The 27,974-nt window shown below is 51.2% G+C and overlaps 1 protein-coding gene across 8 annotated transcripts in view; it reads right to left on the bottom strand.

Moving 5' to 3' along the window:
- ARSG (arylsulfatase G) overlaps positions 1-27,974 on the bottom strand; it is a 103,005-nt gene that overhangs the window by 34,836 nt on the left and 40,195 nt on the right. For 7 of the 8 annotated variants that reach the window (XM_006061899.4, XM_006061902.4, XM_006061898.4 and 4 more), the window contains exons 2-3: positions 20,296-20,952; positions 313-500 (exon numbers count right to left, since the gene is read on the bottom strand). In XM_006061899.4, coding sequence (XP_006061961.2) covers positions 313-500; positions 20,296-20,513 — 406 coding nt within the window. In that variant the 5' untranslated portion in view covers positions 20,514-20,952. Of the gene's footprint in view, positions 1-312; positions 501-8,274; positions 8,941-20,295; positions 20,953-27,974 lie in introns of those variants that run through there. The other variant, XM_025279351.3, reaches the window with a different exon arrangement.

The following is a 27,974-nucleotide window of genomic DNA, read 5'->3' as shown; positions in this document are numbered from 1 at the left end:
TGCGATTCTCCAGGCAAGAACACTGGAGTGGGTTCCCCTTTCTTCCTCCCGACCCAGGGATCAACCTGCATCTCCTGGGTCTCCTGCACTGGCAGGGGGGTTTTTTACCACTGGCACCACCCGGGAAGCCCCAGTCTACCGTTAGGTCTTTTCAGCTATTGATACTGAGCGCTGAACACATTTCTAGCTTCCACGGCAAGAAACGAACACACGAGCAGACTCAAGCAGAAGAGAAGGCTCTGCAGACATGCAGGAAGCAGCCCCCACAGTGAGCACAGGGCACGGGGGTCCAGGCGGCGGAGGCCATATTACCAATCATTCCCGTGACGTAGCCAGCCCCCCGCAGCACTTCGGCCAAGGTGGTCTCGTTGAGTGGAAGGCCCCCCACGGACGTGACTGCGAAGTTGTGAGTGACCCCGTTGCGGAGGCCCAGCCGGCCGGTGAGCAGGGCCGCCCGGGAGGGCGAGCAGGTGGAGGCCGCCGCATGGAAATCCACAAACCTGGGGGAGAGGAGAGTGATGGGGGTGTCCAGACACAGAGAGCCACAGGAGTCGCCTCCCACTCAGCTCCCAGGGCCCCGGTGCTGGGGAGGAGCGCCCAGATATCAGATGCGGGGCAGGTAAGAAAACAACAAACCTACAGAGCGTATTAAAAAGCAGAGACATCGCTTTGCCAACAAAGGTCCATTTAGTCAAAGCTATGGTTTTTCCAGTGGTCATGTATGGATGTGAGAGTTGGACTGTGAAGAAAGCTGAGCTCTGAAGAACTGATGCTTTCGAACTGTGGTGTTGGAGAAGACTCTTGAGAGTCCCTTGGACTGCAAGGAGATCCAACCAGTCCATCCTAAAGGAGATCAGTCCTGGGTGTTCATTGGAAGGACTGATGCTGAAGCTGAAGCTCCAATACTTTGGCCACCTGATATAAAAAGCTGACTCCTTGGAAAAGACCCTCATGCTGGGAAAGAGAGATGGTTGAATGGCATCACCAACTCAATGGACGTGAATTTGAGCAAGCTCCAGGAGACAGCAGAGGACAAAGGAGCCTGGTGTGCTGCAGTCCATGGGGTCACAGAGAGTGGTACACGACTTAGCAGTTGAACAACAACAAAGAAAATGAAGCCCACTGGTATTTTCCTGGTGGTCCAGTGGTTAAGCTTCCTTACTTCCATTGCAAGCAACATGGGTTCCATCCCTGGTTGGGGAACTAAGACTCTACAAGCCTTGCAACGTGACGTCCCCAAAAAAGAAAATGAAGCCCACAGAGATAACGCGATTAATCCAAGGTCACATAGCTAATTCAAATAGATTTAATCCAACATATTGAATGGACTGCATATCCCCTTTATCTGTAGATTGTATATTTTGAATTCACCTACTCAAAGTACCTGTAACCCTAAAATCAATACTCATGGCTCTCACACACCAAGCAAGTGTCCTCCTTGTCACAGGCAATTCAGTGCCCTGGTTTTTGCAACTGTTTTCTTTCTGTTGATGATTTTACTGCTTAAAACAATCCCAAGCACGATACTCAAGGTCTGGCCAGTATGTCTAAGCTTGAGAAGGCTGTGATGGGCCTTATGGAGAAAATACATGTGTCAGACAAGCTTCATTCAGCAATAAGTATGGTGCTGTTGACCTTCAGTTCAATGTCGATGAATCAAATATACATATATATATATATATATATATTAAATAAGTCACACAGTCATGTCTGACTCTTTGGAATCTCATGGACTGTAGCCTCTATGAAGAAAGAGCCAGGCTCCTCTGTCCATGGGATTTTCCAGGCAAGAATACTGGAGTGGGTTGCCCTGCCCTTTATCAGGGGATCGTCCCGACCCAGGGATCAAACCCGGGTCTCCTGCATTGCAGGCAGATTCTTCACCCTCTGAGTAACCATGGAAGCTGAGCCACCAAGGAAGCCCCCTGGTGGCTCAGATAGTAAAGAATCTGCCTGCAGTACACGAGACCTGGGTTCAATCCCTGGGTTGGGAAGCAGCCCTGAAGGAGGGCATGGTAACCCACTCCAGTATTCTTGCCTGGAGAATCCCATGGACAGAGAAGCCTGGTGGGCTACAGTCCATGGGGTCAAAAAGAGTCAGATACGACTGAGTGACTTTGACGCATGTATTAAATGAGATGTCTTTAAACAGAAACACATGTAAAACCAAGTTCTGTACTGATCAGGTGACGAAAATGTTGCTGCCATGTGAGAAATTAAGCACCCCGAGACTGCCTGGATGGACAGGCGGTCATAGCTGCTGCAGCCCATGACCCCAGCTGAGGTCATTAGCGTCTAAACACCACTTGTTCGAGCGAGGCCACCTGGACCTCCCAGCCCAGCCGTCTGCCTGCTGAATCTCCCCAGAGTGGCCTCAGTCAACACAAGGCGGAAAAGAACTGCCCACTCAAGAGATGCTTGAACGTCTGACCCCCGGCATCACGAGCCACGATCAGGTGGTGGCTGTTGTGAGCCGCTGACTTTGGGGACGGCCTACGACTCAGCAGGTCAGCACCCGGGCAGAGATGCGGGACAGCGGCCCTCCCCCTTGGGCCCCCAGTCTGGCACATGGTGGGCAGCGCTCGGTGCGTGCAAAGTGGGCGATGTCCCCGCCCTCTCTGCTTTCGTGAACACGGTGAGTCTTGCTAAACAGACCAGGCCTCAGCCCCGGAAGATGGGGGGATTCCCGGACACCACGTTTCATGGGGGCACACAGCAAAGAAGGGATAGCAGCCCGCGGGGGCACAGACATGCCCCGTGAGGCCCCAGCCACGCCGTCTGGAAGCACTAGCCTGGGCCTGCGGCCATGCTCTTCAAGCAGGCGAGCGATGCCTCCCTGACGGAATGAGGGCAGGGGCTCCCACACCATGGGGTCCGTGTGCCGGGTACGGCAGCCCTCTGCCCCCGGGGAGCCTGGGGCCCCGCCTCTGCCTTCACACCCAGCCAGCACCTCCCTCCTGACCCTCCGTCCCTTGTGGTTGGAAGTTGCCTCCCTGCCCTCCCTTGATTGCTGGGCTCCCAGCGGTTCCCAGGCACCAGCTTCTCTCAGAGCATCGCCACCTGCCCATGGGTCGTGGCTGGGCCGCCACCTGCTCAGGACGCCCACGGCCGCAGGGAGGCGGGGAGGCGAGGAGGGGCGTCCTCTAGATCTTCAGAGGGGCGAGGCCCTGCCAGCTCCTTCACCCCAGTGTCCAGCCTCCTGAACCGTGAGACAAGGCATTTCCGGGGTTTTAGGCCACTCGGTTTGTGGGGCTTGGTTATCGCGGCTCCTGGCAACAAACACAGCACACTACAGATCCCCTAAGTTCACCCAACAGGACGGGGTCCTGGGGCACCTCCCAGCCCCGCCTCTGCCTCCCCTCCACCGCAGGCAGCTCGCCCGCCGACACCTCCCTCAGCTGGAGCTCAGCCTGCACGCCCGGACTCACTTCCCACCCTCCCAGGTTCCGACATAACCTTCAGAGCCTACCATGTCACAAAAGCCAGTGAGAGTCGCTCAGTCGTGTCCCACTCTTTGGGACCTCAAGAACACCAGGCTCCACCATCCATGGGATTCTCCAGGCAAGAACACTGGAGTGGGTTGCCACTCCCTTCTCCAGGGGATCTTCCCGACCCAGGGATCGAACCCGCATCTCCTGCACTGGTGGGCAGGCTCTTCACACTGAGCCACCAGGGAGCCCTTGCCACAGAGGCTCTTATTCCCCAGAAGGATGATCTTGACTTCTGGGCTTGGGAAGCTGCCTCGCGCCTGAATGCAGATGCTGGTCTGATGGCACCTAGGCACTTGCTAACGGGGGTTCCCTGAGGTTGTGGACGCCTGCTCCCTGCCCCCACACACACCCACCCAGATCTGGGCCCAGCAGAGCAGCACAGACCCCTCCATAACGGTCAGACCCACGACCCATGGCCCGAGCATGGCAATTCAGAACCCAAACCTGGAATCTTCTCTTTTCCCTTTTTTTCCAAATTCTTTTTCTTAATATATTTTGTTCAGATATAGCATTCTCTTTATATATATTTTATTTATTTACTTTGGGCACTGCTGGGTCTTCATTGCAGGACCAGCTTTTTCTCTAGCTGTGGTGGGAGGGCTTCTCATGGAGTGGCTTCTCTTGTTATGGAGCACAGACTCCCGGCACCAGCTTCTCTCAGAGCATCGCCACCTGCCCACGGGTCTAGGGTGCATGGGCTTCAGTAATTTTGCTCCCGGGCTGGAGAGTTTATGCTCAGTGGTTGGGGCGCATGGGGTGAGTTGCTCCGTGGCATGTGGGATCTTCCTGGACCAGGGATCGAACACGTGTCTCCTGAATTGGCAGGTGGATTCTTTACCACTGAGCCACCAGGGAAGCCCCCCAAACCTGGAATTTTCTGACTCAGAGAGAGAGGAATAGCTTTCTTCCCCCTGAGTGTCAAGCTACAGTGATCTAATCCCAGAAGGGCAAGGGGCTCGCCACCCACTGTAACCCGGAGCCTGAAATATTGGCTTAAATGGCCCAGAAGGCCAAATCAAAGACGGGGCCTTTCCAGAGTCGGGTTCACGAGCCGCAGCGGCGCCCCTTCTATGCTGGGGCTGCGGGAGTCACGTTGTCACACGGCGATGACCTGGGAGAGGGGCCTGCAGAACAGCGCGTGACAGCAGAAGGTCGGTCACTGCCCCCAGGCTGCACGTGGTTCTGATTCGGAGGTGGGTAATTCCAGCAAGTGCTCCTCAAAACTGTGACACGTAAGCTGAGACTAGAGTGTAAATATCCAGCCTGTTCTCTACGTCTGAGTCTGTTGCTGTTTTTTCAGATAGGGCCGTTTGTGCCATATTTTAGATTCCACGTGTGTGTGTGTGTGTGTGTGCGCACGCGCGTGCGCTGTCGTGTCCGGCTCTTCAACCAGCGTTCGTCTCTCAGTCACATTCGACTCTGTGCAACCCCATGGACCATAACCCACCAGGCTCCTCTGTCCATGGAATTTTCCAGGCAAGAATAGCGGAGTGGGTAGCCAGTCATTCCCTTCTCCAGGGGGTCTTCCCCACCCAGGAATCAAGCCCAGGTCTCCTGCATTGCAGGAAGATTCTTTATCATCTGAGCCACCAGAGAAACCCAATTTTAAAAAATAAATAATCCACTGACTTGATGTATGTTTGTCTTATGATATGAGAAAGAGCCTCCACTGGGACTTCCCTGGTGGCCCAGTGGTTAAGACTCCAAACTTCCAATGCAGGGGGCTCGCGTTCAGTCCCTGGTCGGGGAAGTAAGATCCCACATGCCAAAACAAAACAAAACAAAACACATAGCTACCATTTATCAAGTGGCTACTACCCTAATCATATTACATATATCATTTCAAATCATCAGAATTCCATTTTACAGATAAGGAGGGTAAAGCAGAGAGTGTAAGTAACTTTCCCAAGACTATGCAGCTGGCATGAACACAGATGTGTCTTGCTCTGTCTAATCCCTGTTTCATATCAAAGACTGTAGACCCAGAACTCCCTGGTGGTCCAGGGGCTAAGACTCTGCACTCCGAGTGCAGGGGGCAGGGGGTTCGATTCCCGGTCAGGGAACCAAGATCTCACAACGCAACCAAGACCCGGCATAGTCAAATAAACACATAAATAAAAATAAACATTAAAAAGAAAAAAAAAAATAAAGAGGGTTGGACGTGGGAGGGAGGCTCTGGAGGGAGGGCATATGTATAACCGATGGCTGATTCACGTTGACGTTTGGCAGAAACCAACACAACATTGTAAAGCAATTATCCTCCAATTAAGAATGAATAAATTTTTTAAATTAAAAAAAAAAAATAAAGACTGGAGATCCCTACACCTGGGAAAGGACAGAGCTAGAATTTGCACCGGGCCTGTCCACACCCCAAATTCCACATTCTTCCTGCGTCCCTTTCCACCCAGAAGGAGCCCAGCAGCTGGGCTGGTCCACAGAAGGGACGGCCCTAAAATCACCCAGACACCAGGCACTGGTCTGGCACTCACGCCCGCTGCTATTCACCCTGCCGGCCCAACTCACAGTCACACCCCCGACGTGAGCGACCCCTGGATGCCCATTTCCCAGCCGACATCCAAGGGCAGACGAGGGACCAGTGTCAGCAGGATCGGTGTGTCTTCTCCCTGAACACGGGAAACCATAGTCCAGAGTTTCCTCGAGGGGTGTGGAGCTAATAAGCATAGAGAGTTCATGTGGGCCACAGCAAGGGTCCTTGGTCGCTAAACCTAGGCTACCCAGGCGGCTCAGTGGTAGAGAACCCGCCTGCCAATGCAGGAGACATGGGTTCAATCCCTGGGTCGGGAAGATCCCCTGGAGGAGGAAATGGCAACCCACTCCAGTATTCTTGCCTGGAGAATCCCCATGGACAGAGGAGCCTGGTGGGCTACAGTCCATGGAGCCACAAAGAGTCGGACAAAACTTAGCAACTAAACAGGAAACAGTTGCGAAACTTAGGGGACTTTTCCCCACTGTGAGCTGGCCTTTGCCAGGGCGTCTGGAATGCCCCAGGGCAGCAGTGACCACCGTATCTTCTTGCCAGGTGCTTGCACCAAATGTTTGTGTCCTCCAAAAACAGGCATGTGGAAGCCCTTCCCCCAGAGTCATTGTATCTGGAGGTGGGGCCTTGTAGAGGTAATTCCCTTTAGGTGAGGTCATGAGGGGGCTTCCCTTGTGGCTCAGCTGGTAAAGAATCTGCCTGCGGTGAGGGAGACCCAGGTTCGATCCTGGGTTGGGAAGATCCCCTGGAGAAGGAAAAGGCAACCACTCCAATATTCTTGCCTGGAGAATCCCATGGACAGAGGAGCCTGGCGGGCTACAGTCCACAGGGTTGCAAAGAGTTGGACGTGACTGAGCGACTAAGTGCACAAGAAAAGGAAGAGTTCTTCCTCTGCTCTGAGTGAAGACACAGTGAGGAGGCGGCCGTCTGCCAGCCCGAAAGAGGGGCCTCCCCAGAGCCTGACCCAGCCAGCACCTGGGCCTTGGACTTCCCGGCTTCTGGAACTGTGAGAAATAAATGTCTGTTGCTTAAGCCACCCATTCGGTTGCATTTCCTACAGCAGCCCCAACTGACTGATATACCCAGGCAGTGCCCAAAACACTTGTCCCGGGCGGATGCCACTCTGCCTGCCTGGTTTTACCTACCAACTGTGCTGAGAGTGGTCTCTCCTTGAATATGCTCATACCATCCTCTTGGAAACGCTACAGCACATTCCTGTGGAAGGATGTCGCTCTGCGGGACTTCCCTGGTGGTCCAGGGGCTAAGGCTCTCAGCTTCCATGCAGGGTGCCGGGGTTCCATCTCTGGTCAGGAAACTAGACCCCACATTTTTTCATTCCCCACTCAGTCCTGTCTGACTCTTTGTGACCCCATGGACTGTAGCCCGCCAGGCTCTTCTGTCCATGGGATTCTCCAGGAAAGAATACTGGAGTGGGTTGCCATTTCCTCCTCCAGGGGATCTTCCTGACCCAGGGATCGAACCTGTGTCCCCTGCATTGGCAGGCAGATTCTTTACCACAAGCACCACCAGGGAAGCTCCCACAAGGGTTCACTAGATCCCACATGCCAGAACGAGAACATCTTGGCTGCATGCTGCAACTAAGACCCAGAGCAGCCAAATAAATAAATAAGTGAATATTTATTTTTAAAAAAGGAACTCTGAGTTCCTCCCCGGATTGTAGGTTCTATTAGGACGGGGCTTCAAGGGGTCACTCCAGCCCCAAGCAGAGTGCCTTGGAGTGATGCTGCTGCTCCAGCAAAATGAACAAAACTTGAAGAGAGAGACCCAGGTCGTTTGATTGGAAAAAGCACGTTAGTCCATTTTCCACATAATCGCTTAAGTGGATGCTTTTAGGGTTCAATTCCTTCCCCACTGAGAGTTAAAGTTCATAGCTTAACTCTCAGCAACAACCTCATGTCCTTTATTTCCAAGTCTTTGGAAAGCCCTGGCTGCACCTCCCCCTGCACAAAAAAATACCTGCCAACACCCCACGCAGCCCGACGCACTGACCTCCAGGTCGCCTTCCCCCTCCCAGCCTCTGTCTCCGTTTGGCAGGGACTCATTAATAAGCAATAAAATGGTCTTGCTCTTTGGAAAGCTTCCTTTGTTTTTTCCCAAATCTTTCTGGGCAGGCTTGGGCCAGTTCACCAACAGGGGTCCTAATTAAAGCCTGAATCGACATTGTAAAGCGAAGCCAGAAATACAGAGCCAGACGTTACAGCAGCCCGTGAACAGGAAAATCAACGCAAATTAAGACACGGCCAGACAGAAACCAAAGCAACTCACCATTGCATCAATTACTCGTATTAGAATCGGGGAACGTGAGCACAGGAAACGCAGCCTTGAAATCCCCGGAGAGATATAACATCTTGAAGTGAACCGTGTCCAGCCTTCATTTATAAGGAATTTTAAATAGAGGACGAGCCCTGCTCTTTCAACTCTCTAAATGGCTGTGTGACTGGAATAAAAGCTCTCTGGGCTCCATTCATAATTTAAAGGTGTGGAGGTGGAAACGAGCTTTAACGACCATCTGCATGCAGACTGGCCTCTGAGTGCAGAGGGACAGAGGTGGGCGGGGGACCTGGGAGAAGGCAGGAGCAGGACGTCCACGGACTCGGTCAGCTCAGCCGCCACATTGCTGCTGTTTAGTGAGAAGGATGCTAAATGGGACCACTGAGCAACCATAGGCAGGCCCTTTGAACTATAAGCAGGGACTTCCTTGGCAGTCCGGAGACTGGGGTTTGTGCTTCTATTTCAGGGGCACGGGTTCGATCCCTGGTTGGAGAACTAAGATCCCACAAGGCATGCAGTCCAAAAAAAAACTAAAAGGAAATGTGGCAGCAAATAGCCCACTTGGTGTGTTTTGCTGACTCATCCACTCGTCCATCCATCCACCCCTCCATCCATTCACCCCTCCATGCATCCACCCGTTCATCCATCCATCCACCCACCCCTCCATGCATCCAACATCCACCCCTCCATCTATCCACCCCTCCATCCATCCACTCATCCATCCATTAACTCACCCATCCATCCATCACTCCTACTCTTATTCTTTTCCAAAAACATGTCCCTGGCAGCTGAGCTTGGTATGATCCTTGGCAAGTCTCCCATTTCCCTTCCACACTCACCCACCAGGTACTTGACAACAAGATGGGCCCACAACTTATGGCCTGAATGTGACCCATCTTGGCAACTGTTCCATGTAAGTTTGAGAAAGATGTATGTTTTGCAGTTCTTCAGTTCAGTTCAGTTCAGTCGCTCAGTCATGTCTGACTCTTTGTGACCCCATGAACTGCAGCACACCAGGCCTCCCTGTCCAGCACCAACTCCCGGAGTTTACCCAAACCCATGTCCATTGAGTCAGTGATGCCATCCAACCATCTCATCCTCTGTCGTCCCCTTCTCCTCCTGCCCCCAATCCCTCCCAGCATCAGGGTCTTTTCCAATGAGTCAGTTCTTCGCATGAGGTGGCCAAAGTACTGGAGTTTCAGTTTCAACATCAGTCCTTCCAATGAACACCCAGGACTGATCTTTTTTAGATGGACTGGTTGGATCTCCTTGCAGTCCAAGGGACTCTCAAGAGTCTTCTCCAACACCACAGTTCAAAAGCATCAATTCTTCGGTGCTCAGCTTTCTTCACAGTCCAACTCTCACATCCATACATGACCACAGGAAAAACCATAGCCTTCACTAGACAGACCTTTGTAGGCAAAGTAATGTCTCTGCTTTTTAATATGCTATCTAGGTTGATCATAACTTTCCTTCCAAGGAGTAAGCATCTTTTAATTTCATGGCTGCAGTCACCATCCGCAGTGATTTTGGAGCCCCCAAAAATAAAGTCTGACACTGTTTCCACTGTTTCCCCATCTATTTCCCATGAAGTGATGGGACCAGATGCCATGATCTTCGTTTTCTGAATGTTGAACTTTAGGCCAACAAAAGTTGGCCTCACTCTCCTCTTTCACTTTCATTAAGAGGTTCTTTAGTTCTTCTTCACTTTCTACCATAAGGGTGGTGGCATCTGCATATCTGACGTCATTGCTATTTCTCCCGGCAATCTTGATTCCAGCTTGGGCTTCCTCCAGCAGAGCGTTTCTCATGATGTACTCTGGATATAAGTTAAATAAGTAGGGTGACAATATACAGCCTTGACGTACTCCTTTTCCTATTTGGAACCAGTCTGTTGTTCCATGTTGAGTTCTAACTGTTGCTTCCTGACCTGCATACATTTCTCAAGATTTAGATTTCTCAAGAGGCAGGTCAGGTGGTCTGGTATTCCCATCTCTTGAAGAATTTTCCACAGTTTATTGTGATCCACACAGTCAAAGGCTTTGGCGTAGTCAATAAAGCAGAAATAGATGTTTTTTCTGGAACTCTCTTGCTTTTTTGATGATCCAGCGGATGTTGGGAATTTGATCTCTGGTTCCTCTGCCTTTTCTAAAACCAGCTTGAACATCTGGAAGTTCACGGTTCACGTATTGCTGAAGCCTTGCTTGGAGAATTTTGAGCATTACTTTACTAGCGTGTGAGGTGAGTGCAACTGTGTGGTAGTTTGAGCATTCTTTGATTGCCTTTCTTTGGGATTGCAGTTGTTGGATAACAGCAAAACATACATTTCTACAGTTGATAGAAATAACTTCTGAAGCTTCAAAAATTAAAAAAAAAAAAAAAAAAAGATGGGCACACAAGCATCTCAGGGCTTCCTAGATGGGCACTTCTGCCAGACGCCACCACCACAAGTTGAGCCATCCTGGAGGCACAGCCCCTGCCCTCCCAGCCACCAGTGTGTGCCACGCCGGTGAGCTGGAATGGTCCATCCCAAACATCGTGGGTTACTTCAGTGCTCAGAGCCCTCAAATATCTGAAGGGGGGCCCTGCAGCAGCTGCTCCATCCACAGGTCCTCCATCCAACCTTCACACTCACTATGGCAGCCGTCCTCAACCACGAGATTGCCAGCCAGACCAGCAGAGCGCGGGCTGCGCATCGTCTGGATGGATCCTCAGCACCGAGGACAGTGACGCTGGGGCCGGGGTGGGGGAGGGCCCGTATGGATATTTGTAGAGAGAAGGGGCATCTTTCAACGCCGGATCTCTGCTCGTGCTTCTCCCACCACCTCCAACTTCTTTTCTCCCCTTGCTAGCTAATTCCTACTCATCTTTACAGTCCTAACCAATAAGCTCCAGGGAGTCCCTCCCAGCTCCCCTCTGGAGAAGCGGCCTTTGTTTCCTGTGGTCCCACAGCTGTATCCTTCATGCGCTTCTCGCCCTGGGCCTTATTGTTCGAAAGATGGGAAGCCCAGCGGGACCTTTCTCATTTGTGCCTGTGAGATGTATTCAGTTCAGTTCAGTTCAGTCGCTCAGTCGTGTCCGACTCTTTGCGACCCCATGAATTGCAGCACGCCAGGCCTCCCTGTCCATCACCAACTCCTGGAGTTCACTCAGACTCATGTCCATCGAGTCGGTGATGCCATCCAGCCATCTCATCCTCTGTCGTCCCCTTCTCCTCCTGCCCCCAATCCCTCCCAGCATCAGAGTCTTTTCCAATGAGTCAACTCTTCGCATGAGGTGGCCAAAGTGCTGGAGTTTCAGCTTCAGCATCATTCCTTCCAAAGAAATCCCAGGGCTGATCTCCTTCAGAATGGACTGGTTGGATCTCCTTGCAGTCCAAGGGACTCTCAAGAGTCTTCTCCAACACCACAGTTCAAAAGCATCAATTCTTCGGTGCTCAGCCTTCTTCACAGTCCAACTCTCACATCCATACATGACCACCGGAAAAACCATAGCCTTGACTAGACGGACTTTTGTTGGCAAAGTAATGTCTCTGCTTTTGAATATGCTATCTACATTGGCCATAACTTTCCTTCCAAAGAGTAAGCATCTTTTAATTTCATGGCTGCAGTCACCATCTGCAGTGATATGCTAATTCTGTCCCCCCAGAATGTCAAGCCGATTACATCCAACTCAGGTGATAAGAGCCTCAGGGGTGGGAGATGCTTCTGGAGTCCCTGCTCTTCCTTCTGCATCCTAAAGGCTGCCTTTCCTGTCTTGATTTTCCACCAGACTGTAAAACTCTCTTAAGGGCAGAGCTGGCCGGAGCCTCCAAGTGTGACTCGTGATGGGCCCTCAGTAGAGATTCATTGTTGAACGGCTACAGCTGGGAGACTTAAAAGCAGAACAAATGGTAGCCACTGTGCTGGCTGGTGAACAGTTCAATTCCTCTTCTCTGAGACTGGCTGTCACCAAGACCAGCGTGTTCCTGCATGTCCCCGCCTGCTACACAAGGGTAAAACCAGTCTTCACGTTGTCCCAGTGGCCAGGCAGGCATCACATGATGTTTATGCCTGCTTGACGCACTGCCTCAGGACAAAGAGGGAACCCTCCCCACCCTCCCCCATCCCGCGAGGCTGAGGATTTACAAAGGGAAGACAGAATGGGACGTCCCAGAGCAAACCGCTCAGAGGTACAGGTGAAGTGCACAGGAGGACAGGGTTTCTCCCTAAGGAGGGTCCTCCACCCAGAACCCGGATTACCAAGTTATAAGGTCAGGGCCAGGGTGGAGAAGGCTGGAAGGGGATGCCCTGGTGGGGAGGGTCTTTCTCTGCCTGATATAAGTCTCCCTCACAAAGTTCTTCCTGTCCTCGCTCTCGGGCGTCTATCAGACCACTCTCTTGCAGTTTCCAGCACCTCTCCAGGTCCTACAAAATCCCCAAAGCAGCTGAGAAAGCCCTGAGAGGTGGCAGAGCACGTGCATTTTTGCAAAAAGTCAGTTCTGGAAAGAAGTCACACCTGGCTTTGGACTGAACTTGAAACCGTGCACCTCAGACTGAGACTTGAACCCACTGGCCAGGACCCAGCTTGGGACTTGAACACACCTGGGCTCAGGATTAACGAAGTTCAGGTTCTTGATGTCTCATGGCAGGAAAAATTCTAGAAGTGGGTTTATTTAGAGAGAAACACACCCCACAGAGAGAGTGAGGGCCCTGGAGAAGGTGAGTGTGGCTCCAGGGGATGGGGGTTGTCGGTATTTATAGAGGTGGGTAATTTCACAGGCTAATCAGTAGGAGGAACATGCCAGCTATTTTGGGGAAGGGGTGGGGATTTCCAGGAACTGGGCCACCACCCACTTGCTGACCTTTTGTGGTTAGCTTTGTAACTATCATGGCGCCTGTGGGTGTGTCACTTAGCTCACTTGTGTTACAGTGAGTATATACTGAGGCACAAGAGCTAGACGAAGCCAACTGGTCTGCCATCTTGGGCCCATTTGGTTCTAATCAGCTGATGTCCTATCCTTGGGCTGTGTCGTTCTTTGAAAAGTCGTGCCCTGCCCCCTTCTCTCCTGTTTCAAACTGACAACTCAATTCATTCCTCACCAGGGCCGTTTTTAGAAACAGCCTCAAGCTCCTGGGGGCCTCTGACCTTGCAGGGGTGACCGCTGATCTCAGATTCTTAGTCACTGCCTATAACTCTCAGAGCAACAGGGACTTGCCTCAAAATTAAATTAAGGGCAGAGAAGGCACAAAACAGGGAAGAAGAGAACTCAACTGTGCATAGTTAATAGATTATGAGTTAACTTACAGAAGCAAACATATTTACGAGGTACTGTCACCTAAACCCCTAGTTCACTGCAGCATTATTTACAACCATTAAGACAGGGAAGCAACCCGAGTGTCCCCTGATAGACTAAAGAAGATGCAGTATATACACACAGTGGACTATTACGCAGCTGCAAAAAAGAATGAATGTGTACCATCTGCAGCTACGCAGATGGATATTATACTTAGTGAAGTAAGTCAGACAGAAAAAGACCACTGCTGTGTGATTTCACTTATATGTGGATTGCAAAACAGAAAGCAAATGAACCGAGACAACAAAATAGAGAACACACATGCTGTTGCCCGAGGGGAGAAGGAGTGAGGGAAGTAGGTGAGGAAGACTTAACAGGGACATACTCCCAGTTTCAAAACAAATGCATCGTGGGAATGAAATGTACAGTGTGAACAATACAGTCACTGATTATGCCGTACCTCTGCATGGCGACAGACGACCATGAAAATGATCTTTGGCTATGGACAGAAACAGCTAATCACTGCCTGTGCACCAAGAAATAACAGTCTTGTAGGTGAATTACGAAACCGAGCAGGGCCCTGTGGGGCCTCCCAGGCACGAAAGCCTTTCCACGTCCCCCATTTCTTGTTAGTAGAAAATAGGCTTCATTCAGCCCCTATGACCTTCCCCAAGTTCCGAACGTGTCACTGTTAGTCCCTCAGTCGTGTCCGACTCTGTGCGGCCCCATGGACTACAGCTCACCAGGCTCCTCTGTCCATGGAATTCTCCAGGGAAGAAGCTGGAGTGGGTATCCATGCCCTTCTCCAGGGGATCTTCCCAACCCAGGGATCGAACCCAGGTCTCCTGCATTGCAGGCGGATTCTTTACCATCTGAGCCACCAGGGAAGCCCCTAAGTTCTGAAGGTCAGATTCAAATAGCTGCTAATCAGGGAAGCAGGGGAACTGCATGGACCATAGTCAGATTGAAAAAGAAGTGAATGGGGGCCTCCCTGGTAGTCAAGTGGTTAGGACTCCAGGCTTGCACCGGAGGGGTTCCATCCTTGGCTGGGGAACTAAGAGTCCACAAGCCTCAAAGTGAGGCCAAAAGAAAACCAAACCAGAAAACAATGGTTGACGACTAAACCACATCTCTCAGCCGCCCCTTCCACCTGCGCAGCACACAAATCCTTTGCCAGCTTCAAACGGAGGAAAACTACCGAGATTCCAATCCCCACCCCCTTCAACAGCTGCCTTCCCTCTTCCTGGCAGCGCCGGCCAAGGCCTTGAAGGACACTCTTGGCAAACTCCCCTCTCCCACCTAGCCCTTAACGAGAAGGCTCTCGACGGGAGGATGTTGATTCCGCCACTCACTAACTCTGTGCCAGTTATGTGACCTTGAGTCCCTCACCTGTGGAAGAAGTGCAGCCTCGGGTGGTGGCAAGAACCGAACGGGGCAATGCCAGGGGCCTGGCGCCTGGCAAGCACTCGGGACGGGTTAGTGACTGTTAGGGCAGGTGCTGGTCTGGCATGCACGGTCCACATATTCCCCGGGGACTGCCCTGGGTCCACTCTCCTCCACAGTTCTCTCTTGGACTTCTCAACATGCAGAGGAGCCAGTTCATATGAACAATTCAAACGTATACTGTTTCTAACAACAAAAACCACAGCAAGCGTATCTCCAGTTGTTGCTGCTGTTTAGTCACTAAGTTCTGTCTGATTCCTTGCGACCCCATGAACTGTAGCCCACCAGGCTCCTCTGTCCATGGGACTTCCCAGGCAAGAATGCTCGAGTAGGCGGCCATTCCTTTCACCAGGGGATCTTCCCTATCCAGGGACTGAACCCGAGTCTCCTTCATTGGCATGCAGATTCTTCACCACTGAGCTACCAGCGAAGTCCATATATTTACATTGCGTGCTGTGCGCTTAGTCACTTAGCCGTGTCTGACTCTTTGCAACCCCATGGACTGTAGCCCACCAGGTTCCTCTGTCCATGGGGATTCTCCAGGCAAGAATACTGGGGTGGGTAGCCATGCCCTTCTCCAGGGGATCTTCCCAACCCAGGGATCGAACCCAGGTCTCCTGCATTGCAGGCGGATTCTTTACCAGCTGAGCCACCATTTTATATATGTATCTGTTTTTGGTCAATTTTACTGACGTGTAGTTGATTTACAACGTTCTGTTAATTTCTGCTGTCAACAAAGCGACTCGGTTACACACACTCATTCTTTTCGTATTCTTTCCCACTGCGGTCTGTCGCACAGGATATTGAAGGAGGCTCCGTGTGTCCACAGTCGGGTCCTGTTGTTTATCCATTCTACATATCCTAGCTTACATGCCCAAACTCCATTCCTTCCCTTCCTTTTAGGTACTCTTTTTCAGATTCTTCCCCATTATAGGTTATTACAAGATTCTGAACACGATCCTCTGTGCTGCACGGCGGGTCCTTCTCATTTACCTGTTTTATATGCGATGCTGTGTATCTGCTCATCCCAAACTCCTAGTTCATCCCTCCTCACCTTTCCCCTTTGGCAACCCTAAATCTGTCTTCTACATCTGTGAATCTATTTCTGTTCTGTAAACAAGCTCACGGTATCCGAGTTTTCAGATTCCACAGGTAAGTGATATCACATGGTGTCTGTCTCTCTCTGCCTCACTTCACTGGTATGATCGTGTCTGAGTCCATCCCCGTTGCTGCAGACGCCATCATCTCACCCTTTCATGTGTTCGTTTACTTTCGGCCACGCCCCTCGGCCTGTGGGATCTTGGTTCCATGACCGGGAATCAAACTCTAGCCCCGTGCAGTGGGAGTGAGGGGTCTTAACCACTGACCCTCCAGGAAGCCCTGATATTTCACTCTTTCTCATGGAGGCCACCTCGTCTGAAGTAACTGGTTGCCACAATCCTAGGAAACGAGCACACAAAAGGAAGGGAGATACTAGAAGAGAGAGTTTCTCAAGTCCCCCTTGGCCCCTGTTTGGCAATAAGTGTTCTTTCTGAGAGTCACGGTTCCCCACCAGCGGCGAGCAGGCAGGCAGGGAAAAGCCCGCAGTGAATCAGCCCTGGCCTCACAGGAAGCGCGCTTTCCTGTCAACAAAGTGCAGAGTGAAAAGCTGTCGACACCGGTCCGAGGGCCCTGCCACAAGGCTTCGACACCAGGAGGAAGGGAGGAGAGCCCCCAAAGTGTGCCTGCCTTTGGTCCCCGAGAGGCCCTTTCCGCTGGGGCTGAGCACGCAGGTGGGGACGGCTCGCGAGCAGAGCCCGGGGCCTCACAAATCTCGGTTTAAACAAGGGGCCACATACTTCCCCACAAACCCACTCGACATGGAAAGCAGAAGTCCTTGAGCATTAGGCAACCCAGTTCCCGTTGAGGCTCTGGTCAACGCTAGGGATTAACTCTCTCCCCAAGGAGAAAAAGAAAAAAAATCTGACATGAAAAATCTGGGGTGACATTCCAAAGCACCTGGAACTCCTGAAGCCCAATTATTGATGAACAAATATTTAGGAACTGTCTCCTAGGCGCCAGGCTCGGTGCAGCAGTACAAGCGTAGGAGGACAGACGAGGCCTTTCTCCTCCTGACGCCCAGAGCTAGGAGGGCGCTGTACAGTCTCCTGTGGCTGCTGCAACAGATGACCACAGACCGGGGGGCCTGCAGTTACAGAAACTGATTCACAGTGTGGGAGGCAAGAAGCCTGAAATCGAGGTGGTGCAGGGTCGATTCCCTCTGCAGCTTCATCAGCAGAGCCCATCCCAGGCCTCCCCCCGGGTTTCCGATGGTTGCCTGGCAACCCTTGTGGGTGGATCACTCCATCCTCTGCCTCCATCTTCATTTCACCTTCTCTTCTGCGTCCTCTCCTCTTCCTGTAAGGACAGCAGTGGTTGGGTTGAGGGCCACTCTAAATCAAGTAAGACATCACAGAGATCCTTAACTAATGACATCTGCAAAGACCCTATTTCCAAATGTGGTCACATTCTGAGGCTCTGGGCAGACGTGAATTTGGGGCTGGTGCTTTTGAACCCAACACAGGTGGTCAGCTGGTTAGGCAGTTACCATGAAGAGCAGCAGAGGTGATGACAGGGTGCACCCGAGACAGCCAAGTGAGCATCCCGAGGGCCTCACGGGGGACTGGGAACCAGGTGGTGAGTGGGGACTGGTTAAACAGTAGAGGAAAGTGGACTGGACCATAAAGTTGGACCATGCAGAAGGCTGAGCACCGAAGAACTGATGCTCTCGAACTGTGGGGCTGGAGAAGACTCTTGAGAGTCCCTTGGACTGCAAGGAGATCCAACCAGCCAATCCTAAAGGAGATCAACCCCTAATATTCATTGGAAGGAAAGATGCTGAAACTGAAGCTCAGATACTCTGGCCGCCTGATGTGAAGAGCCAACTCACTGGAAAAGACTCTGGTGCGGGGAAAGACTGAAGGCAGGAGGAGAAGGGGACGACAGAGGACGAGATGGTTGGATGGCAACTGCGACTCAATGGACATGAGTTTGAGCAAACTCCAGGAGATAGTGAAGGACAGGGAAGCCTGGTGTGCTGCAGTTCATGGGGTCGCAGAGTCGGACACAACTTAGTGACTGAATAACAAACAAACAAGTGGAAAGTGCATCAAAAACTAATCATTATCTATAAAATGGATAACCAACAAGGACCTACTGTACAGCACAGGGAATTCTGCTCAATACTTTGTGATAACCTGTATGGGAAAAGAATCTGGAAAAGAATGGATATACGTGCATGTATAACTGAATCACTTTGCTATTTACCTGAAACTATCGCATTGTAAATCAACCATACTCTAATACAAAATAAAAGTTATATTTAAAAAAGAGTTGGACAAGACGAGCAACTGAACAACAACGAAACAACTAATTACGTAGGTGAGGATTAAACAGAGGGAGAAAACAGCTGAGGGCACAGAGGGGACCACGGCTGGTCCAGACAGGAGGGGTGCTGCGGAGGGCCAGGGCAGGAGGGGCGCTGCGAGGGCCAGGGCAGGAGGGGCCCTGCGGAGGGTCAGGGCAGGGGATGGGCTGGGCTTGTTCGCTGCTCCTTGGAGTTCAGATTTTATCCTTAGGGTTACCAAACGCCTCTGAAAGGTTGGAAACAGGGAGACGTTTCTAGAAACTTCCTCTTGGCCAAGGGGAGGCGGATGGATGAGAGTGAGTGACATCAGATGCAGGGACCACAGGGTCCCTATCTCAGGGGAAAGCTCTAAGTGTGAGGATGCTCGTGGGTGAAACTCCAGAGAAGCCGTGCGCTGCCCCAACAAGCCGGCAGGGCTGATTCCCCACCAGAGGAATTTAACCTTGACAGATGGGATCTGGCCAGTCAGAGCAACATCCACCCAATAAGGAAAGCCCAAAGTCTTGAAGCCTGACACTTTTTCTCAGTCTCACTTTCAAAGAGGGGAAAGCTGCATTGGAGCAAAAAATTTATAAACAATTGGACTGGTACAGATATACACCCCTCTTCCTTTCTGCCGCCTTCAGAGTTAAGTGCGCCATGAATGGACCATAAATCCTGTCAGCTCACAATTGAGTCCTTTGGTCTTTGTGTGCCCCACTGACTTTCAGTCACTCTCCAAAGGTCACCTTCTCCCTTAAACTTCCAGGCTGGGGTCCACACCCTCCCCACAGACTCCAGAAACTCCTGATGCAAGCTCATGGACTAGATTGTAACCTGTACTTTCCTTTCAACCTGTCTCCACTAAGAGACCTTGAGGGCAAGGATTTTTATCTTGTTCACCTTTGTGTTTCCACTTCCTAATATACACACACACAAAGTTAGTGTTATCAGAATTCCCTGAGCGGTTAGGGCTCAGTGTTCTCGCTGCTAGGGCCCTGAGTTTGATCTCTGGTCAGGGAACTAAGATCACAACAAGTTGAGGAGCACAGCCAAAAAAAAAAAAAAAGTGTTATTGGATAGATGTATGCATAGATGGATGAAGGAATGGATGGATGAATGGATAGATGGATGGATGGATGGATGAAGGGATGGATGGATGGATGATGGATGGATGAAGGGATGGATGGATGGACAGATGAAGTGATAGATGGATGGATAGATGAATGGATAGATGGATGGATGAAGGGGTGGATGAATGGATAGATGAATGGATGGATGGATACATGGATAGATGGATGAAGGGATGGATAGATGAAAGGGATGGATGGATGAATGGATAGATGAATGGATGGATGGATGAAGGGGTGGATGAATGGATGAATGGATGGATGGATAGATGAAAGAATAGATGGATGGATGAGTAGATGGATGGATGGATGAAAGAATGGGTGAATGGATAGATAGATGGATGGATGGATTAAGGGGTAGATGAATGGATGGATGGATGGATGGATGAAGGGGTGGATGGATGGATGGATGAAGGGATGGATAGATGAAAGAATAGATGGATGGATGGATGGACAGATAAAGTGATGGATGGATGGATAGATGAATAGATAGATGGACAGATGGATGGATGAAGGGATGGATGGATAGATGAAGGGATGGATGGATGGATGAAGGGATGGATAGATGAAAGGATGGATGGATGAAGGCGTGGATGGATGGATGGATGGATGGATGGATTTCTTCATGCTGCTATACTGGCTGAAAAACCAATTCATCAATCAATTAATTAAATCAACATGGACCCAGCAATTGCTCTCTAAGTGCTTTTACACAGCCCCCTTCCCCCAGAGAGTCAGGGTAGGACATCCAAAGAGGCCCGGCCTGGCACCCCAGCACTCACCTCGTTCCTTCTGCAGCCATCCTGTCCAGGTTGGCAGTGTCCTTCGTGCCCGCCCAGTTGGCTCCCAGGTCACCCCACCCCATGTCATCCGCCAAAATGATCACGAAATTCGGTTTCTGGCCTCTTGTCTCTCCACTGAAGCTAAAATCCACAAGAGGATAAAGACATCCCAGGAAACTCAGCCCCACCAACCAGACCTTTAGGGAAAGCCAGGCCATGGTGGTTGGGGAGGATTCCGAGCCTGTGGAGTGAGGCGGTGGGGGAGTTTGCCGGGAAGACACGGGGAGCGATGGGGATGCCTACAGGGATGTTGGGGGCTGCAGAAACGAGGCCCCCACCTGGAATCCTAATTCAAGAGTCAGGAGGCTCCAGGCCCGAACGAGGCCTTCTCCAGCCCAGCTCTGGGAGGCGGCGGGCGGTGTGTGGCCGCCAGACCGCAGTGTCAGCAGCTGCTCTCGGCCACTTGGAAAACGCCCCCTCGGTTCAGGGCTGTGTGAGCCGGGGCACAGGCCGTGCAGCTGTTCGGGGCTCCAGCTGGCAAGAGTGGGACAAGTGCTCACGTCTGTGAATCACCTGGACAGTCCAGAGGCCACAGTCCTCCCCAGTCGAGTTTCTGAGTTCCAGATGGTGGAAGGCTTCGTGTGTCTGTAAGGTTTCCTGAAAGAACAGAAATTGACAAGAAAACAGAGTTAAAACCGCCAGTGCAGCTGTGTTTTACTCAGTAGCTTAGGAAATAATCACTTTCCCATGCCAACACATGTTTTCCTTCTTATTCGAGTATTGAACGGGTTCATCAGTTTCTCCACCTGAGAATTAGTGATGCTAATAATATTTGCAATAGACTGATGATTACAGGGCTGGAAGCAACATGAGGGATGATGTCTGAACCCGCTCACATATAGGGGGGAATATTCTGAGGCCCTGTGTTCCAGATCGGGGGGCAAGAACCAGCACCCCACTTTGTGAAACACCAGTGCTCCCCGACTCCCACCCCATCGTGTTTCTCTGACTCACGAGAAACCAAGTGCAAACGTGTCAAACCCATCAAGGATTCTAGAAGAAGGGGTGAGACCCTTACTACCAAGACATGCTTCTCTCTAACAGTCATGCTGTTAGAGTTTTGTGTGTTTGGGGTTTTTGTTGCTGTTTTGGTTTTTCGGCTGCACCGTAGTTCTCCTACCAGGGATGGAGCACCTGACCACGTCTAGCACCGAGTCCTGACCACGTGGAATTTATTGGCATTTATTTGGAATTCCCAAATAAAAGAGCAGTATTTTTTTTTTTTTGGTTGCACTGTGCAGCATGCAGGATTGCAGCACCCAGACCAGGGACCAGACCCAGGCCCCTACAGCGGGCGCTCAGAGTCTGAACCACTGGCCCGCCAGGGAAGTCCCTCTGTACGAAGTTCTTGATAGAAAGTAACTGGAGGGAAAGGAAAGGAAAATAACTAAGTTAATGGTTGAATCTGGGTGGACAGTCCAGGGAGCTTACTGTAGGATTCTTTCCACTTTGCTGTACATTTGAAATGTTTCATAATGTTAGGGAAAAATGTCCAAAAAGCGTTTAATGGAAATGTGTCCCTTTACATATTGACAATGTAATTTGTAAAAAGAAAATCTTAAATCAACCAGTGCTTCTCACATTTTGATGCACATACAAATCAACTGGAGAGTTTATTAAAATGCAGGTTCATTAGGTGAGGCTGGTACCTGGAAACTGTATTTCTAATGTAGTCTTTGGATCACATTTTGAGTAGCAAGATACTTAAGGGAAAAAAAAAAAATCAAGGACTTTCCTGGTGGTCCAGTGGTTAAGAATCCAGCTGCCAATGCAGGGGACACGGGTTCGATCCCTGGTCGGCGAAGATCCCACATGATGTGGGGCACAACCATGAGCCGTGCCCATGAGCCACAACCGCTGAGCCACATGCTGAACTACGGAAGCCCGTGAGCCTACAGCCCGTGCTCCACAGCAAGAGAAGTAACTGCAGGAAGAAGCGGCACTCCGCAGCGAGAGAGCAGCCCCGCTCCCCACAGCTAGAGAAAGCCCACCCGCAGCAAAAGACCCAACACAGTCACAACACACAATAAACCAAAGAATTCAAGACAAAAAGGGAAGCATGTTAGTCGCTCGGTCGTGTCCCATTCTTTGCTACCCCACGAACTGTAGCCCGCCAGGCTCCTCTGTCCATAGGATTCTCCAGGCAAGAATACTGGAGTGGGTTGCCATGCCCTCCTCCAGGGGATCTTCCCGACCCAGGTCTCCTGCACTGCAAGCGGATTCTTTACCATCTGAGCCACCAGGGAAGCCACTAACAAACAAACAAAAAATTAAGAATCTGGTCCTAGAAGAAAATAAACCTAACTGGAGGTGATTAACATAACTAGAGATGATTCAGCTTCCATGGAAAAACACAAAAGCAATGAATCAGGTTGAGTTTTGAAAGACAGAAATGGAAGGTTATGCTTTCAACTGCAGGCTGCAAATGGAAACACAGAATAAAAGCATATTACCCCTAGTTCACCTAAAAGCCCTAAATTGACTAGGTTGGTAAGGAGACACAGGCTTGAAATTCTGGATCAGATTTTAAAAGTCTCTATGGAACACCCAAGCTATTAAAGGAGAACCAAATTATAATATATAAAGATGCTACTAGGGCTGGGACTTCCCAGGTGGAGCTAGCGGTAAAGAACCACCTGCCAGCGCAGGAGACGTAAGAGAGTGGGTTCTATCCCTGGATCGGGAAGGTCACCTGGAGGAGGGTGGGGCAACCCACTCCAGTGTTCTTGCCTGGAGAAAGCCCATGGACAGAGGAGCCTGGCGGGCTACAGTCCATGGGGTCACAGACAGTCAGACACGACTGAAGCAACTCAGCACAGCACACACTAGGGCTGGGGTTTTGAGAGATGCCATCTGTATCCCTGCCTTTGAGGAAGGAATGAACAGCCCACAGATCCAGCCAGCCAACCCAATGGCCAACCAGCTGGATGGGAGTGGCTGGAGGTATTTAAGTTCTGGAAGATCCAGATAAACTCAGAAGGAGAGGCAGATATGCACTTCATCAAAATAAAAGGAATTCCAAGTCAACAGTCATGGTCATCTGGAGGGCAATGAATCAATGGTTCAGAAATGCAAATTCCTCTGTTTTCCAAAAGGAAAGTTAATATTTCAAACTCAATTAGATTCAACTGGTCTTTGTTGACCTTGAGGCCCCAAAGACTTCTCCCTTTCTAGAAGAAAAAGCCTCTGCACAGGGAGCGGGCCTACAAACACTTGTTGACTTGTCTCACAGTACTGGCTTCGGACCATGAGCAACAGTCAGAGGAAGCTTTTCTTCTTAAAGTCACTTAGCTTGGAACCCTAGAGCGCTCCAGTTCTTCATCCATAATCCATTTCAGAACGACCCAACACGAAACCTCCCAGGGAGTGGGGGAAAACCACTGAAGAAGGAAGTTAAAATTAAGGTGGGAACACAAGAAAACAGATTGTCTTTCTTCTTAAGAATTCTATGATAAAACATTCCTCTGAGGTTTTTCAAAGAGGGTCATTAGTCCTTACAATTTTTATAGAATGGAAATAAGCTAATTTAGCCAGTACACCATCCTTCTCCTCCACACCCACGCCTCCAGGGAGACATTTAATACTTTCCCCCACTTATTGTTTTTAACTAAAGGGAAAAAGCAAGTCAGACCTTCAAAGAACGGACTCCAAGCCACAAACCTTGATTAAGATCCAGGCTGACATTATGGAAAACAGTATGGAGGTTCCTCAGAACATTAAAAATAGAACGACCAGACAATCCCACAATCCCACTTCTCAGGGTATATCCAGAGGAGATGAGATTAAGATCTTGAAGAAATACCTGCACACCTGCCTTTACTGAAGCATTATTCACAACTGCCCGAGTATTTAATAACGGGTGAACAGGTAGAGAAAATGTGCCATCTGTATTACACACACACACACACAATGGAATGAGTGGATCTTAAAAGAAGGAAATTCTTCTGCATTTATAGCAACCTGGATGAACCTGGAGGATATTCTGTGAAATGAAAAGAGCCAGGCACAGAAAGACAAGTATCTCCTGATCTCACGTAGTGATCTCACTTCTATGGGGAATCTAACAAAGCAGAACACACAGAGCAGAGAGGGGGTGGTGGCCGCCAGGGGCCAGGGGGTGGGGGAAGGGAGCTTGTCAAAGTACACACATTCAGTTATATGAATCAACCACTTCTGGGCATCTAATGTGCAGCACACCGAGCAGAGTTCACGAAACTGCGCTGCAAACTTCAGATTCACTACCACCAAAACAGTTTTAAAGGTGACCGTATGAGATGATGGATGTGTTGATTAGCTTGACTGCGGTCATCATTTTATAATGTATGTATATATCAAAACAATGCAGACAACAAGTACAGTTCATGACAATGGACATGGACTTGGGCAAACTCTGGGATATGGTGAGGGACAGAGAAGCCTGGTGTGTTGCAGTCCACGGGTTGGCAAAGCGTCGGACATGACTCAGTGACTGAACAACAGGCAAGTAATACAGTTTCCATTTGTCAGTTGTACCTCAGTAAAGCTGGGTTGTCATTGCTTTTTTAAATATCCAAGCTGAGGGACCTCCCTGGTGGTCCAGTGCTTGGGACTCTGTGCTTCCAATGCAGGGAGCACGGGTTCCACCCTGGTCAGTGAGCGTGAAGATCCTACAGGCTGCATGTGTGTTGGTCGCTCAGTCGTGTCTGACTCTCTGCGACCCCATGAACTGTAGCCCCCTAGGCTCCTCTGTCCATGGGATTCTCCAGGCAAGGACACTGGAGTGGGTTGCCATACCCTTCTCCTGACCCAGGGCTGGAACCCAGGTCTCCCGCATTGCAATCAGATTCTTTACCATCTGAGCCACCAGGGAAGCCCCACAATGTGCATGGCAAGGCCAAAAAATAATAATAATACATAAAAATTTAAAAATAAATATTCAGGCTGAGACTTTGAGCCCAGTGTCTTATCTGAGGTCACTTTCCCCAATTTTCCTTATACATCACACTTCCCAGCTCAGAAGGGGGTGTGGTCACAGGCAAGGAGCACTCCTGGGGGCTTAGGAAGAGAGGGGGTGAGACTTCCCTGGTGGCCCAGTGGTTAAGTCTTGGCGCTTTCAACGCAGGCGGCCGAGTTCAGTCCCTGGTCAGAGAGCAAAGATGCCACGTGCTGCTCGGTGTGGCCAAAAAAAGGCAAAAAAAGAAAGGGGGTCTCTGGCAAATAAAGCCTTCACCCCTCCTTCCACTGAGTTGGAAGTTACCCAGCCACCCTACTCAACAAACTCCTCCAAGGAAGGCCCATCTGTTCCATCCAAGCAGAACTCCCTGATGGTCCAGTGGTTTAGAGTCTGCCCTCCCAACGCAGAGGTACAGGTAAGATCCCTGGTCAGGGAACTAAGATCCCAAAAGCCTCACGGCAGGGCCAAAAAAAAAAAGGCCATCTGGGATAGATCTTGCTGGGGAGGGCAAGAACCCTGCCTGTGTCCTCAGGCTGCAGGAGAGGGAACTCTAGCTGCTGATCCGTTTTTCGAGGGCCTGTGCTCTTCTCCGCGAGCCCCGGGGGAAGCAGGGCACTGGACCTGCTAACGCCTGGTGCTCTTTGGTTCCAGGCGGGCTGATGGGGAAAGGTGCTCATGACAAAGGAACGATGCAGTCTGTGGCCGGGAGCGCTGAGAGCCGGCGGAGGAGGCCACCTGAAGACGCGCTTTCAGTCCGCACGCCGGCGGGAGGCCAGTCACCTGAGCCTGGCTGCCCGAGGGGCCCCCGGCCAAGCGGCCACGAGAGGGCCTCGCAAACAGCTGAAACAACAAGACAGCCGGCGGCCCTATCTGGCAGAGGGCTCTGTTGGTTTTCCAAAGACAAAGCTTCGGATGAGCTGAGGCCAAGAAAGACAAAGGCCCAGGGGGGTGTGATCTCTGGTTGCAGAGCTCTGTGGTTTCGTCCGGCAGGTCGGAACGCGGGCGGAGGGGGCGCAGGCTGCAGCTGCGAGTCACGCGGGAGCTCCCGGGGCACCAGCTGCCCACCTGTGTCCAAAATGATCCGACATCACCCATCGGGGGACGTGGAACGAGGGACAGTCTCGATCCTGGCGCTGTGCTTCAGCAGTGAATGAAACATGGAACCCACTGCCCGCCTGGCAACCCCGTGCTGTGGGCAGGGGAGAGGGTGGGAAGATCCCAGGGGGCGAGTCAGGGAGAGAACGAACCCGGAGGGGACCAGGAGTGGGCAGGCAAGCGGCTGTGGGTTACGGAAGGTCAAGGGCGGCCCCACTGAGGAGCGGACCCTTCCAGCGGCCCTGGGAGAGTAGCGCGCAAGACTCGCAGTTCTGGAAGGTTCTGCCAGGGAGAGCATAAGGCGGGGGCGGGTGAGCCCCGCGCAAACAGCAGGGCGGAGAAGGGCGAGGGTGAGACGGCCTCTCCTGCGCCAGCGTGGGGTCGGAACAGGGCCCCCCGGGCTGCCTGGCTGGGGACGCGGCGCGGCGGGGGAAGACGGGCTGAGGAGCCGCGTGCCAGCCCGGGTGAGTCCAGGTGGGACCGGCCGCCAGGTGAGGCTGCCAGGGGCCCAGGCTGCAGCACTAAAGGGGCGGCGTGCCCGCCCAGGCACCCGCCCGCAAGCCCTGGCAAAAGCACCGCCTTCAGTTTTGCCTCGCCCTCCACCAAGCCCAGAGCCGGGAAGATGCAGCTGCCTTGGCGGCCGGAGTCAAATGGTTCCTTACCGCTGAGCGTGAAGAACCTCCTCAGGGCTCCTCCTTGGTCCTGAGACCCCAACATGTCACTCTGGGGCCGGCCCAACTCGGAAAGATTCCCTAGGAGTGTCTGTGGTGGGCGGGGGCAGGGGGGACTTCCCTGGTGGTCCAGTGGGACTCGGTTTGATCCCTGATGGGGAACGCTGCAAGTAGAGATCCAGTGCAGCCAAAATTAAGAGGTAAAAAAAAAAGGAGTGTTTGAGGGGGCGGGGCTGCGGTCTCAGTTCAACAGAGGATGCAAAGGAAAAGCTTCGTTTTCTGCTCTGTATTTTTCTTGTTTTACTGAGATATCACTGACAACGCACCCCTGTGGAAGTCTAAGGCGGGCAGCGTAAGGACTGGACAAACGTGTTCTGTGAAATGATGACCACAATATCTCCTATAGATACAAGTAAGAAAAGAGAGAAGAAAAACAAATGGTTTTTCCCTTGTAATGAGAACATTGAGAATCTTCTCTCCTAACAACTTGCAAATATTCCACAGGGCAGGGTTCCCTACAGTCATGTGTCATCCGCCTCATCCCCACGACTCATTCATCTTCTAACCAGAACAAAGGAAATCTTTGAATTCAGTTCAGTTCAGTCGCTCAGTTGTGTCCGACTCTTTGCAACCCCATGAATCGCAGCACGCCAGGCCTCCCTGTCTATCCAAACTGGGAGAGTAATTCCACTTAGAAGATTGAAAAAAAAATTTAAGGGACTTTGCAGTGGTAAGACTCCACGCTCCCAATGCACAGGACACAGGTTCAACCCCTAGTTGGGGAATTACGATCTCAAACGCCACAACTAAGACTGAAGATCCCCAGCCCCAGTGCAGCCAAATAAATAAGTAGAAGTATTTTTTTTAATTTAAGCTTGAAGATGTCCAGCCAGACCCTGTGGCTGGGAACATCAGCTTCT

The sequence above is a fragment of the Bubalus bubalis genome, chromosome 3 (assembly GCF_019923935.1).
Source record: "Bubalus bubalis isolate 160015118507 breed Murrah chromosome 3, NDDB_SH_1, whole genome shotgun sequence".
Taxonomy (NCBI): Eukaryota; Metazoa; Chordata; class Mammalia; order Artiodactyla; family Bovidae; genus Bubalus; species Bubalus bubalis.
The sequence above is the reverse complement of the archived record's forward strand: the minus strand, read 5'-3'. Positions and strand labels throughout refer to the sequence as shown.